The sequence below is a fragment of the Scomber japonicus genome, chromosome 22 (assembly GCF_027409825.1).
Source record: "Scomber japonicus isolate fScoJap1 chromosome 22, fScoJap1.pri, whole genome shotgun sequence".
Taxonomy (NCBI): Eukaryota; Metazoa; Chordata; class Actinopteri; order Scombriformes; family Scombridae; genus Scomber; species Scomber japonicus.
Window position 1 is genome coordinate 26,826,846 of NC_070599.1, and position 13,713 is coordinate 26,840,558.

Genomic DNA, 13,713 nt, shown 5'->3' on the forward strand with positions numbered 1-13,713 from the left:
AATAACTCTGGAAAACTAAATGAGTGTTAAATTCAGGAATAAGTCTGAAATCTCCGGTTTTAATCCTGAAACAATGAGAATAAAATGAAGGAATAAGTCTTTAACATTTGGAATAAAGATCAGGAATAACCTGGAAAAGCAGGAATAGTCTTGAAAACACCTTAAACACGATACTAGAGTCCCAAAACATGAAATAAATCAGGAATACTTCTGGAATAACTCTGAAAACGTAAAGAAGAACACTGTGAAGCATAACTGCAAAATTATAGAATAAAAGTCAGGAATAATCTGGAAAAGCAGGAACACTAAAAACAAAAGTAATTAATTAAATCAATTATAGAAGAATCATAAAAATGTGGTGAATTACTCTGAAAATGAAGGAATAAGTCTTTACATTTTGGAATAAGCCCAATATTATATAATAAAGGTCAGGAATAAAATAAATCAGGAATACTTCTGGAATAACTCTGAAAAACTAGATGAGTGTTAAATTCAGGAATAAATCTGAAATCTCCGGTTTTAATCCTGAAACAATGAGAATAAAATGAAGGAATAAGTCTTTAACATTAGGAATAAAGATCAGGAATAATCTGGAAAAGCAGGAATAGTCTTGAAAACACCTTAAACACTATAATAAAGGTCCCAATACATCAAATACATCAGGAATACTTATGGAATAACTCTGATAAACTAAATGAGTGTTAATCCTGAAACAAGAATAAAATGTAGGAATAAGTCTTTAACATTTGGAATAAAGATCAGGAATAACCTGGAAAAGCAGGAATAGTCTTGAAAACACCTTAAACACGATACTAGAGTCCCAAAACATCAAATAAATCAGGAATACTTCTGGAATAACTCTGAAAACTTAAAGAAGAACACTGTGAAGCATAACTGCAAAATTATAGAATAAAAGTCAGGAATAATCTGGAAAAGCAGGAACACTAAAAACAAAAGTAATTAATTAAATCAACTATAGAAGAATCATAAAAATGTGGTGAATTACTCTTAAAATGAAGGAATAAGTCTTTACATTTTGGAATAACTCCAAAATGATAGAATAAAGGTCAGGAATAAAATAAATCAGGAATACTTCTGGAATAAGCCTGAAAAACTAGATGAGTATTAAATTCAGGAATAAATCGGTTTTAATGAAACAACAAGAATGAAATGAAGGAATAAGTCTTTAACATTTGGAATAACCCTGGTAATTTGGGAATAACTCCAAAATTATAGAATAAAGGTCAGGAATAATCTGGAAAAGCAGGAATAGTCTTGAAAACACCTTAAACACGATACTAGAGTCCCAAAACATTAAATACATCAGGAATACTTCTGGAATAACTCTGAAAACTTAAAAAAAATAACCTTTAAATTATAGAAGAACCATAAAAAATTGGTGAATTACTCTAAAAAATGAAGGAATAAGTCTTTACATTTTGGAATAATCCTGGTTATTTGAGAATAACTCCAAAATTATAGAATAAAGATCAGGAATAAAATACATCAGGAATACTTCTGGAATAACTCTGGAAAACTAAATGAGTGTTAAATTCAGGAATAAGTCTGAAATCTTTGGTTTTAATCCTGAAACAATGAGAATAAAATGTAGGAATAAGTCTTTAACATTTGGAATAATTAACTATAGAATAAAGATCAGGAATAATCTGGAAAAGCAGGAATAGTCTTGAAAACACCTTAAACACGATACTAGAGTCCCAAAACATCAAATAAATCAGGAATACTTCTGGAATAACTCTGGAAAACTAGATGAGTGTTAAATTCAGGAATAAATCGGTTTTAATGAAACAACAAGAATGAAATGAAGGAATAAGTCTTTAACATTTGGAATAAAGGTCAGGAATAATCTGGAAAAGCAGGAATAGTCTTGAAAACACCTTAAACGCTATAATAAAGGTCCCAAAACATGAAATAAATCAGGAATACTTCTGGAATAACTCTGAAAACTTAAAAAAATAACCTTTAAATTATAGAAGAACCATAAAAAATTGGTGAATTACTCTGAAAATGAAGGAATAAGTCTTTACATTTTGGAATAATCCTGGTTATTTGGGAATAACTCCAAAATTATAGAATAAAGATCAGGAATAAAATAAATCAGGAATACTTAAAAGCAGGAATAGTCTTGAAAACACCTTAAACACGATACTAGAGTCCCAAAACATCAAATAAATCAGGAATACTTCTGGAATAACTCTGAAAACTTAAAGAAGAACACTGTGAAGCATAACTGCAAAATTATAGAATAAAAGTCAGGAATAATCTGGAAAAGCAGGAACACTAAAAACAAAAGTAATTAATTAAATCAATTATAGAAGAATCATAAAAATGTGGTGAATTACTCTGAAAATGAAGGAATAAGTCTTTACATTTTGGAATAACTCCAAAATGATAGAATAAAGATCAGGAATAAAATAAATCAGGAATACTTCTGGAATAACTCTGGAAAACTAGATGAGTATTAAATTCAGGAATAAATCGGTTTTAATGAAACAACAAGAATGAAATGAAGGAATAAGTCTTTAACATTTGGAATAACCTTAGTAATTTGGGAATAACTCCAATATTATAGAGTAAAGGTCAGGAATAACTGGAAAAGCAGGAATAGTCTTAAACACCTTAAACACGATACTAGAGTCCCAGAACATCAAATAAATCAGGAATACTTCTGGAATAACTCTGAAAACTTAAAAAAAATAACCCTTAAATTATAGAAGTTGGTGAATTACTCTGAAAATGAAGGAATAAGTCTTTACATTTTGGAATAATCCTGGTTATTTGGGAATAACTCCAAAATTATAGAATAAAGATCTGGAATAAAATACATCAGGAATACTTCTGGAATAACTCTGAAAAACTAAATGAGTGTTAAATTCAGGAATAAGTCTGAAATCTCCGGTTTTAATCCTGAAACAAGAAGAATAAAATGAAGGAATAAGTCTTTAACGTTTGGAATAAAGATCTGGAATAACCTGGAAAAGCAGGAATAGTCTTGAAAACACCTTAAACACGATACTAGAGTCCCAAAACATCAAATAAATCAGGAATACTTCTGGAATAACTCTGAAAACTTAAAGAAGAACACTGTGAAGCATAACTGCAAAATTATAGAATAAAAGTCAGGAATAATCTGGAAAAGCAGGAACACTAAAAACAAAAGTAATTAATTAAATCAATTATAGAAGAATCATAAAAATGTGGTGAATTACTCTGAAAATGAAGGAATAAGTCTTTACATTTTGGAATAACTCCAAAATGATAGAATAAAGATCAGGAATAAAATAAATCAGGAATACTTCTGGAATAACTCTGGAAAACTAGATGAGTATTAAATTCAGGAATAAATCGGTTTTAATGAAACAACAAGAATGAAATGAAGGAATAAGTCTTTAACATTTGGAATAACCTTAGTAATTTGGGAATAACTCCAATATTATAGAGTAAAGGTCAGGAATAACTGGAAAAGCAGGAATAGTCTTAAACACCTTAAACACGATACTAGAGTCCCAGAACATCAAATAAATCAGGAATACTTCTGGAATAACTCTGAAAACTTAAAAAAAATAACCCTTAAATTATAGAAGTTGGTGAATTACTCTGAAAATGAAGGAATAAGTCTTTACATTTTGGAATAATCCTGGTTATTTGGGAATAACTCCAAAATTATAGAATAAAGATCTGGAATAAAATACATCAGGAATACTTCTGGAATAACTCTGGAAAACTAAAGGAGTGTTAAATTCAGGAATAAACTTGAAATCTTTGGTTTTAATCCTGAAACAATGAGGATAAAATGAAGGAATAAGTCTTTAACATTTGGAATAAAGATCGGGAATAATCTGGAAAAGCAGGAATAGTCTTGAAAACACCTTAAACACGATACTAGAGTCCCAAAACATCAAATATATCAGGAATACTTCTGGAATAACTCTGAAAACTTAAAGAAGAACACTGTGAAGCATAACTGCAAAATTATAGAATAAAAGTCAGGAATAATCTGGAAAAGCAGGAACACTAAAAACAAAAGTAAATAATTAAATCAATTATAGAAGAATCATAAAAATGTGGTGAATTACTCTGAAAATGAAGGAATAAGTCTTTACATTTTGGAATAACTCCAATATTATAGAATAAAGGTCAGGAATAAAATAAATCAGGAATACTTCTGGAATAAGCCTGAAAAACTAGATGAGTATTAAATTCAGGAATAAATCGGTTTTAATGAAACAACAAGAATAAAATGTAGGAATAAGTCTTTAACATTTGGAATAACCCTGGTAATTTGGGAATAACTCCAAAATTATAAAATAAAGGTCAGGAATAACTGGAAAAGCAGGAATAGTCTTAAACACCTTAAACACGATACTAGAGTCCCAATACATCAAATACATCAGGAATGCTTCTGGAATAACTCTGATAAACTAAATGAGTGTTAAATTCAGGAATAAGTCTGAAATCTTCAGTTTTAATCCTGAAAAACAAAGAAGAATAAAAACAAAGAAGAATAAAAGAAAATAAATCACTGATGATGTTTTTTGGAGGTTGAATCTAATCCGAGTGTTTCTGTGTTTTCCAGGATTGTTTCGAAGATGCTTTTGACAGAATACCTGCGTGAGTAACATACACACACACACACACACACTCACACACACACTCTCTCACACTCACACACACACACACACTCTCTCGCTCTCTCTCTGTGTTTGCGGTCGGCTGCATCACTTCCTCTCCGCCTCTTCTCTCTTTCACTCCGCGGTCTGTCTCTTTTCACTTTTAGTCACTTCCTGTGTTGGAAGCTCAGGGTTTACAGTCAGTCTGCAGGAAGTCAGTGTGAGTCCATGAAATGTCCCCACAAGTGACCATAAACAGGTGCTGTCCCCAAAGTGTCCATAAACATGTGATGTCCCCACAAGTGTCCATAAACGGCTATTGTCCCCACAAGTGTCCATAAACAGGAATGTGTGTGTGTCTACTGTAGAGCTGATGTTTGTTCTGATTGTTAGAGAGAGTGTTAGTCTTCAGGAAATGAATGTAAGTCTATGTGAAAACCCCAAAAGTGACAAGAGGTAGTGTGTGTGTGTGTGTGTGTGTGTGTGTGTGTGTGTGTGTGTGTGTGTGTGTGTGTGTGTGTGTGTGTGTGTGTGTGTGTGTGTGTGTGTGTGTGTGTGTGTGTGTGTGTGTGTTTGTGGTAAACTGCAGATCATTTCCTCTCAGCCTCCTCTCTCTTTCACTGTACTCTGTTTCAGTGACTGTATTCACTTCCTGTTCTGGATTTTGTATGTGTGAGTGCAATTTAGTTTTTTATGTGTGTGTGTGTGTGTGTGTGTAATTTTGTTTTTGTGTGCGTGTGTGTGTGTGTGTGTGTGTGTGTGTGCAGGGCTTGTAAGATGGACCTGCAAACAGCCATCCAGGAGACTCAGTGCGCTCTCAACCTGGTCCTCAACAACAAGTTCTCCGAGGCCTTGGACCTACTGAAACCATGGTAACCACGGCGACGCACGTGTGTGTGTGTGTGTGTGTGTGTGTGTGTGTGTGTGTGTGTAACATATCATAAAGTGTGCTGGTGTATTTATACAAGCACACTTTCCAGTACAAAGCTTTTGAATGTTGGTACTACTGGTACTATTACTACTAGTACCAGTAGTACTATGACTACTGGTACTAGTACTACTGGTAGTATTACTACTGGTAGTACTGGTACTAGTACTACTGGTAGTATTACTACTGGTACTATTACTACTGGGAGTAGTACTACTGGTACTATTACTACTAGTACTACTGGTACTATTACTACTAGTACGACATTTTAAACTGCTTCTGACACCAGTACTACAGGTATTACTATACTTATCATTGGTACTGGTACCACAAATGGTCCTAAAACTGCTATTGGTACCATCACTTGCAGTACTACTGGTAGTACTATCAGTGGTACTTTTTAATATTACTGCTGTTTGTACTACTGGTTCTGAAATATTGTGTTAGCACTGGTTCCATTATGACTGTTATTACTACTGCTGAGAGTATAATGAGTACGTGTGTATATATAACATACTGTGTGTGTGTGTGTGTGTGTGTGTGTGTGTGTGTGTGTGTGTGTGTGTGTGTGTGTGTGTGTGTGTGTGTGTGTGTGTGTGTGTAGGTGGAGGGACAGTATGTACCATGCGTTGGGCTACAGCAGCATCTTGGTGATGCAGGCGACCATGACCTTCGAGCACAGAGATATTCAGGCTGCCATGGCAACCATCAAGGAGGCGTTGAACACCTGTCAGAGGTGAGAAAGCAGGACTGCTGTCTGAGAGCCGAGAGCTGCAGGTCTGGCTGCAGGACTTCAGATTCAAATACTTTGGCAAAGATGACGATTTAGTTGAGTGCCAATCGACCTTTTTCAGAGTTTTTCTTTTTGGTAAAATGTGTTTATTGGGAAACATCGATCTAGATATTACACATATGGACGTTTTGACCTGAGAGCATAAAAAAGAGGGCATGGTGTTACTAGCATTTAGCTCAAAGCACTGTTATCCAAAGAGTTTTAATCTTGTTCATTTATAAGTAAAAATACATTTTTATTATTTTATTATGAATAAACTCCATTTAAGTCTTCTTAACCCTTAAACAGACAACGTGCACCAGGAGATACAGACTCTTTAACCTTTGTGTTGTCCTCCCGGGTCCTTCCTCTGTCCCTTCCTTCCTTCCTTCATCTGTCCTTCCTCTGTCCTTCCTTCCTTCCTTCCTTCCTTCCTTCGATCTAAGTTCAGCTGTTAGGGTAAATGTTCCCTCCTTCTGTCCTTTCTTCCTTCCTTCATCTGTCCTTCCTTCCTTCCTCCTTCCTTTCCTTCCTTCTTCCTCCCTTCCTTCCCTTCTTCCCTCCTTTCCTTCCTTCTTCCCTCCTTTCCTTCCTACCTTCCTTCCTTCCTTCCTTTCCTTCCTTCTTCCTCCCTTCCTTCCCTTCCTCCCTCCTTTCCTTCCTTCTTCCCTCCTTTCCTTCCTTCCTTCCTTTAGGTGCAAATGACATAACTAGTAAGGCCTGTTTAAGGGTTAATCTACATGACATGTTAGACACAAATACTCTTTTATCAATGCTACGTTACCAGCAAATAAAAGTAATAAGATAATAAAATACCCAAAATACAATAAGACAAAAAGAATCAAATAAAACTAAAGGAAATAAAGAGCTTAAGCAGCATTAACCCTCCTGTTGTGTTCGAGTCAAGGAAGGGAGGAAGAAGGAAGTGAAGGAGGGAGGGAGGGAGGAAGGAAGGAGGGAAGGAAGAAAGGGAGATGGAAGAAAGGAAGAAAGGAAGAAGGAAAGGAGGAAGGGAGGAAGGAAAGGAGGGAGAGAGGAAGGAAGGAAGGAAAGGAGGGAAGGAAGGAAGGAAGGAAAGGAGGGAAGGAAGGAAGGAAGGAAGGAAGGAAGGAAGGAAAGGAGACAGGAAAGGAGGAAGGAAAGGAGGAAAGAAGGAGGGAAGGAAGGAAGGGAGGAAGGAAGGAAGGAAAGGAGGGAAGAAGGGAAGGAAGGAAAGGAGGAAAGAAGGAGGGAAGGAAGGAAGGAAAAGAGGAAGGAAAGGAGGAAGGAAGGGAGGAAGGAAAGAAGGAAGGAAGGAAAAGTCAAAACAGATGGGTCAATTTGACCCGGGAGCACAACAGGAGGGTTAAGAGCCTTTTTTCTTTTCTTCAAACTAATTATTTAAATGAAATGAGTTATTCTGTAATCCTCAGATGTTCCGGCACAATCAGACTTATGTTACTCAATTACTGCATTTGTAAAGTGAATTTAAAATTTCAAAGCTTCTTCTTCTTCTACACAGTTTTTTTCTTTTTACACACCCTAAACCAGGGGTGTCAAACATGCGGCCCGTGGGCCAGAACCGGCCCGCCGAGGGGTCCACTTCGGCCCAATTTCCTCCCTGTCTTTTTTTCCTTCCTTCCTTCCTTCCTTCCATCTGTCCTTCCTTCTTTCCTTCCTTCCTTCCTTGCTTTCATCTTTCCTCCCTGTCTTCTTTTCCTTCCTTCCTTCCATCTGTCCTTCCTTCTTTCCTTCCTTCCTTCCTTGCTTTCATCTTTCCTCCCTGTCTTCTTTTCCTTCCTTCCTTCCATCTGTCCTTCCTTCTTTCCTTTCTTCCTTCCTTGCTTTCATCTTTCCTCCCTGTCTTCTTTTCCTTCCTTCCTTCCATCTGTCCTTCCTTCCTTCCTTCTTTCCTTCCTTCCTTTCATCTTTCCTCCCTGTCTTCTTTTCCTTCCTTCCTTCCATCTGTCCTTCCTTCTTTCCTTCCTTCCTTCCTTGCTTTCATCTTTCCTCCCTGTCTTCTTTTCCTTCCTTCCTTCCATCTGTCCTTCCTTCCTTCCTTCTTTCCTTCCTTCCTTTCATCTTTCCTCCCTGTCTTCTTTTCCAACCTTTTCTTTCTTTTCTTTCTTCCTTCCTCACTTTTATTCTTTCCTTCCTTCCACCTGTCCTTTCTTCCTTCTCCTTATCTTTCCTTCTCACCTTCCTTCCTTTCTGCCTCCCTCTTTTCCTTCCTTCCTTCCTTCCTTCCTTTTGTCCTTCCTTCCTCCCTTCTTTCCTTCCTTCCTTTCATCTTTCCTCCCTGTCTTCTTTCCCTTCCTTCCTTCCATCTGTCCTTCCTTCCTTCTTTCCTTCCTTCCTTCCATCTGTCCTTCCTTCCTTCCTTCTTTCCTTCCTTCCTTTCATCTTTCCTCCCTGTCTTCTTTTCCAACCTTTTCTTTCTTTTCTTTCTTTCCTTCCTCACTTTTATTCTTTCCTTCCTTCCACCTGTCCTTTCTTCCTTCTCCTTATCTTTCCTTCTCACCTTCCTTCCTTTCTGCCTCCCTCTTTTCCTTCCTTCCTTCCTTCCTTTTGTCCTTCCTTCCATCTTTTTAATGGTCCGGCCCACATGAGATCAAACTGGGCTGTTTGTGGCCCTTGAATGAAAATGAGTTTGACTCCCCTGCCCTAAACCTTTCTACCTCACTCTCGTTTCACACAAACAGCTAAATTTAACCACGTTTCACTGATCTAATCGCCTCTAAACTGCAGCTGTGGGGAAACTCTCACTTCTGTCTTCAGTCACGTTCACACTTCAATAACCGACAAAGCAAAGAGTTTGTATCTCACGTTTCCTTCTTCCAGGGTTAGGGGTTAGACGTTAAACTCTTCAGTCTGTCTCTGCAGGTTCAGGAAGAAGAACTCGGTCGTCGGATCTCTGTCGAGTCTTATCAGCAAGCAGTCCAATCTACAAGAAGGTAACACACGCATGTCCCGCCCCCTCGCACGCTTTGATTGACAGCCGGAAGTGCCGCTCACAAACAGGAAATTAGATCAAAGGCAACAGGAAGTGAGTGTGCTGTGGTTGTGTTTTGCAGAAGAGATGCATGCAGAGATCTGCTACGCCGAGTGTCTGCTGCAGAAAGCCACACTGACATTTGTGCAGGTCAGAGCTGCTGTCTGTGTGTCTGTTCACCCGTCTGTCTAAATATCACAACCCCGCCCGTCTAAATATCACAACCCCGCCCGTCTAAATATCACAACCCCGCCCGTGGAACGACGACTCGCTGTCTCACTCTGATGATTGTTTAAGATTAAAATCAGAATTATGGTTAAAACTGAAGCAACATTTAGAAATATCCTTGTTTTTAGTCCAACCCCTCCCGTAACCCCTTCCTGTCGTCTTTCCCTATCTGTTTTGACTGTTCCTTCCTTCCTTCCTTCCTTCCTTCCTTCCTTCCTTCCTTCCTTCCTCCCTCCCTTCCTTCCTTGACTCGAGGATTGTTTAAGATTCAAATCTAAATTATGGTTAAAACTGAAACAACATTTAGAAACATTCTTATTTTTAGTCCCCAAAATGTGTAAAACGTCCAACCCCTCCCGTAACCCCTTCCTGTCGTCTTTCCCCATCTGTTTTGACTGTTCCTTCCTTCCTTCCTTCCTTCCTTCCTTCCTTCCTTCCTTCCTTCCTTCCGTCCTACCTTCCTTCCTTCCTCCCTTCCTTCTTTCCTCACTCACTCCTCTCTTTCTTTCCTCCCCCCTACCTTCCTCACTTCCTTCTTTCCTTCCTTCCTCTTTTCCTTTCTCCCTCCCTCCTTCTTTCTTTCCTCCGTCCTTCCTTCCTTCTTTCCTTTCCTTTCCTCTCTTCCTTCCTTTCTTCCCTCCTCCCTCCTTTCCTTCCTTCCTCCCTCACTTCCTTCCTTCCTCACTTCCTTCCTTCCGTCCTTCCTTCCTTTCCTTCCTCCCTTCCTTCTTTCCTCACTCACTCCTCTCTTTCTTTCCTCCCCCCTACCTTCTTCCCTTTCTTCCTCTTTTCCTTTCTCCCTCCCTCCCTCCCTCCTTCTTTCTTTCCTCCGTCCTTCCTTCCTTCTTTCCTTTCCCTCCCTCCCTTCCTTCCTTCCTTCCCTCCTCCCTCCTTTCCTTCCTTCCTCCCTCCCTTCCCTCCTCCCTTGTTTCCTTCCTCCCTTCCCTCCTCCCTCCTGTCCTTCCTTCCTCCCTCCTTTCCTTCCTCCCTCCTTTCCTTTCTCCCTCCTTTCCTTCCTTCCTTCCCTCCTCCCTCCTTTCCTTCCTTCCTTCCTTCCTTCCTCCCTCGTTTCCTTCCTCCCTTCCCTCCTCCCTCCTTTCCTTCCTCCCTCCCTCCTTTCCTTCCTTGACTCGAGGACAACAGGAGGGTTAAAATACAAAGTCAGTTAGTGATTTACACACTGATGTTATCATCTTAACATATTTATCATTTTATTTCTTCTGATGTCTTTTTGAGAAATATTTTATATTAGTTTTCATTACTTTAAAATGAGCCTTTTATAGCTGTATATTAATGTAAAGCTAAATCTCTCCTTTTCTACCCAAGAACATAAGATAAAAAGGAAAATGTACTTTTTATTTCATGGTACTTTAACCGTCAAACTGATGAACTGCACCTTTTTATTTAAGTGATATTGAAAACCTCCAACTCCTCCCGTAAAATACAAAGTCAGTTAGTGATTTACACATTGATGTTATCGTCTTAACATATGATTTTATTTCTCCTGATGTCTTTTTGGTATATTAATGTAAAGCAAAATCTCTCCTTTTCTACCCAAGAACATAAGCTAAAAAGGAAAATGTACTTTTTATTTCTTGGTACTTTGACTGATAATATGTTTTTGCTGAAGAGACCATGGAAGCTAAGCTAATTGACTGATTGGTAATTATTATAATCTGTCTTTTTTTTCCAGGATGAAAACATGATCAGTTTTATCAAAGGCGGCATCAAGATTCGAACCAGCTACCAAATCTACAAGTGAGTGATCCATTCAAACCTTTAACTAATCATTTATCAAACTACTGGCTCAACTATGAGTCTGTTATGAGATTTAAAAGCACATTTTAAACATAGCAAATACCATTTATAGCTTTTAAACACATTTCATGTCTTTCCAACAGGGATTGTCAGAATGTGCTGAATGCTGCTCAGGACTCAGCGAACCAGTCTGATTCGTTCAGACAGTTTGAGGGCGGAGTCAAACTGGGCATCGGATCCTTTAACCTGGTGGGTGAGAGGAGAGGAGGTTAGCTGGTTGGACGTCTCAGAAAGGAAGAGTTTAACTGGTTGGACGTCTCAGAAAGGAAGAGTTTAACTGGTTGGACGTCTCAGAAAGGAAGAGTTTAACAGCAGTAAATGTTCAGTTGTATAAAAGTTGACTTTACTGACCTCCAGATATTTTCCATCCGCTGATTTTTGCCTGTTTTACTCTCTGGCAGATAGATAGATAGATAGATAGATAGATAGATAGATAGATAGATAGATAGATAGATAGATAGATAGATAGATAGATAGAGGGAGAGAGGGAGGGAGGGAGGGAGATAGAGAGACACAGAGAGAGACAGAGGGTGAGAGAGAGAGATACAGAGAGGGGGGGGGGGTATTTTATTGTCCCCGAAGTGAAATTTGTCTTGGGCTCTAAGTGAATTTCTAGAGATGTTGAAATGTATGTCATAGATTAATAAGTGATATTGAAGTTTGCCTGGAAAAGGAGGAACTATTGACTATTGAATCAGTATTTACTGTTTTCTCCATGTTCATGTTATTTATTTATGAATTTTATTGTAGACCATGCAGCTCTCTGGTTCTGGTTTGTATGAGTCTGGTTTGTATAGTATCTGGTAGGCTAACGCAGGCTGGGCTTAGTTATATGCATGACATAGTAATATACATTTCATCCATTCATCCATTCATCCATTCATGTTAACAACTAATACAACATTATATCTAGTTTATAAAACTAACTACTAAAACTTGTTTTTTCAGACTGTTGAAAAGTTTCATTTTGTAAAGATTTCACTCAAACATTGTGTATATATAAATATAATCTATGTAAAAAAGAAATGTCTCGTTACATTACAAACAAAGAGAACATACCTTAACTATTATAAAACAGGAGAAGGTTTAACATCTGGACGTCTAAATGCTGCTTTCTTGGTTTTATAGTTTTGTGATAAATAGGCGAATATCATCAGCATATTGGCAGAGACGGAGAGATATTAATATAATTATACTAATACACAGATACATTATTAAAACAACATTATGCAACTATTTCACCTTAAAATAACAGCTTCAAAATAATGTTAATGTTACACTGACTAGTAACAGGGAATAGTGGTTACCTGGATGTAACTTCAGTGCTATGAGTACTTGTGGAGCTCTTGAAGAGGCTCGTCAGCTAAGAAGCATCATCTGGTTTAAAGTGAACATATTGATTGTTTTATTGAAAGTGCTTTTAATGATTCATTTTAATAATTGAATAATGTTCTCTGGCTTTCAGATGTTGTCTCTTCTTCCTCAGAGGATTTTGAGGTTGTTGGAGTTCATCGGATTCTCAGGAAACAGGGTGAGTCCGACTCTAAAAGAAACATTTCCTCAATTGCTCTACTAATAGTGATACTCAGTAAGGCTTTTAAACATTACTTTATCAATCAATCAATCAATCTTTATTTGTATAGCGCCCAATCACAACAAAGTCATCTCAAGGCTCTTTCCACATAGAGCAGGTTCTAAACCGAACTGTTCAGGTTAACTTTAAAGAGACCCAACATTCCCACATGGGCAGCACTTGGTGACAGTGGAGAGAAAAAACTCCCTTTTAACAGGAAGAACCCTCAGAACCAGACTCAGAGTGGGAGAACATCTTATAGATGGATGGATAGAGAGAGAGAGAGAGGAGGAGAGAGGAGCTCAGTGCATCATGGGAGTCCCCCAGCAGTCTAAGCCTATAGCAGCATAAACTAGGAGCTCTAAGAGCCCTAACTATAAGCTTTATCACAAAGGAAAGTTTTAAGCCTACTCTTAAATGTAGAGAGGGTGTCTGCCCCCCGGACCAAATCTGGAAGATGGTTCCACAGGAGAGGAGCCTGATCACAGTGCTTCACAGTGAAACAGTATTTCCACACATCCCTGAACCAGTGGGAAGCTTTTATTGTGAAACTCTTGGAGGAAGCATCCAGCTTAATATGTCTTTCTCATTGTGTCTGTCTCTGTGTGCCTGCAGGGCTTCGGCTTGTCTCAGCTGAGAGAGGGAGCATCCAGCCACAGTCTGCGGTCCATCCTCTCCGCTCTAACTCTGCTCTTCTACCACACATACGTCTCACTCATACTGGGTAGGAAACTACACACATGCACACTCTGTTCTTCTTCTACTGCTGCGGTACCGAACGCTTTAGTCACT

The 13,713-nt window shown here is 38.2% G+C and overlaps 1 protein-coding gene across 1 annotated transcript in view; it reads left to right on the top strand.

Moving 5' to 3' along the window:
* Positions 1-13,713, top strand: part of LOC128384074 (tetratricopeptide repeat protein 39B) — a 35,043-nt gene that overhangs the window by 10,986 nt on the left and 10,344 nt on the right. The window contains exons 2-10 of the mRNA XM_053343655.1: positions 4,598-4,632; positions 5,399-5,503; positions 6,164-6,295; positions 9,194-9,264; positions 9,385-9,452; positions 11,224-11,288; positions 11,432-11,537; positions 12,814-12,879; positions 13,537-13,645. Coding sequence (XP_053199630.1) covers positions 4,598-4,632; positions 5,399-5,503; positions 6,164-6,295; positions 9,194-9,264; positions 9,385-9,452; positions 11,224-11,288; positions 11,432-11,537; positions 12,814-12,879; positions 13,537-13,645 — 757 coding nt within the window. The remainder of the gene's footprint in view (positions 1-4,597; positions 4,633-5,398; positions 5,504-6,163; positions 6,296-9,193; positions 9,265-9,384; positions 9,453-11,223; positions 11,289-11,431; positions 11,538-12,813; positions 12,880-13,536; positions 13,646-13,713) is intronic.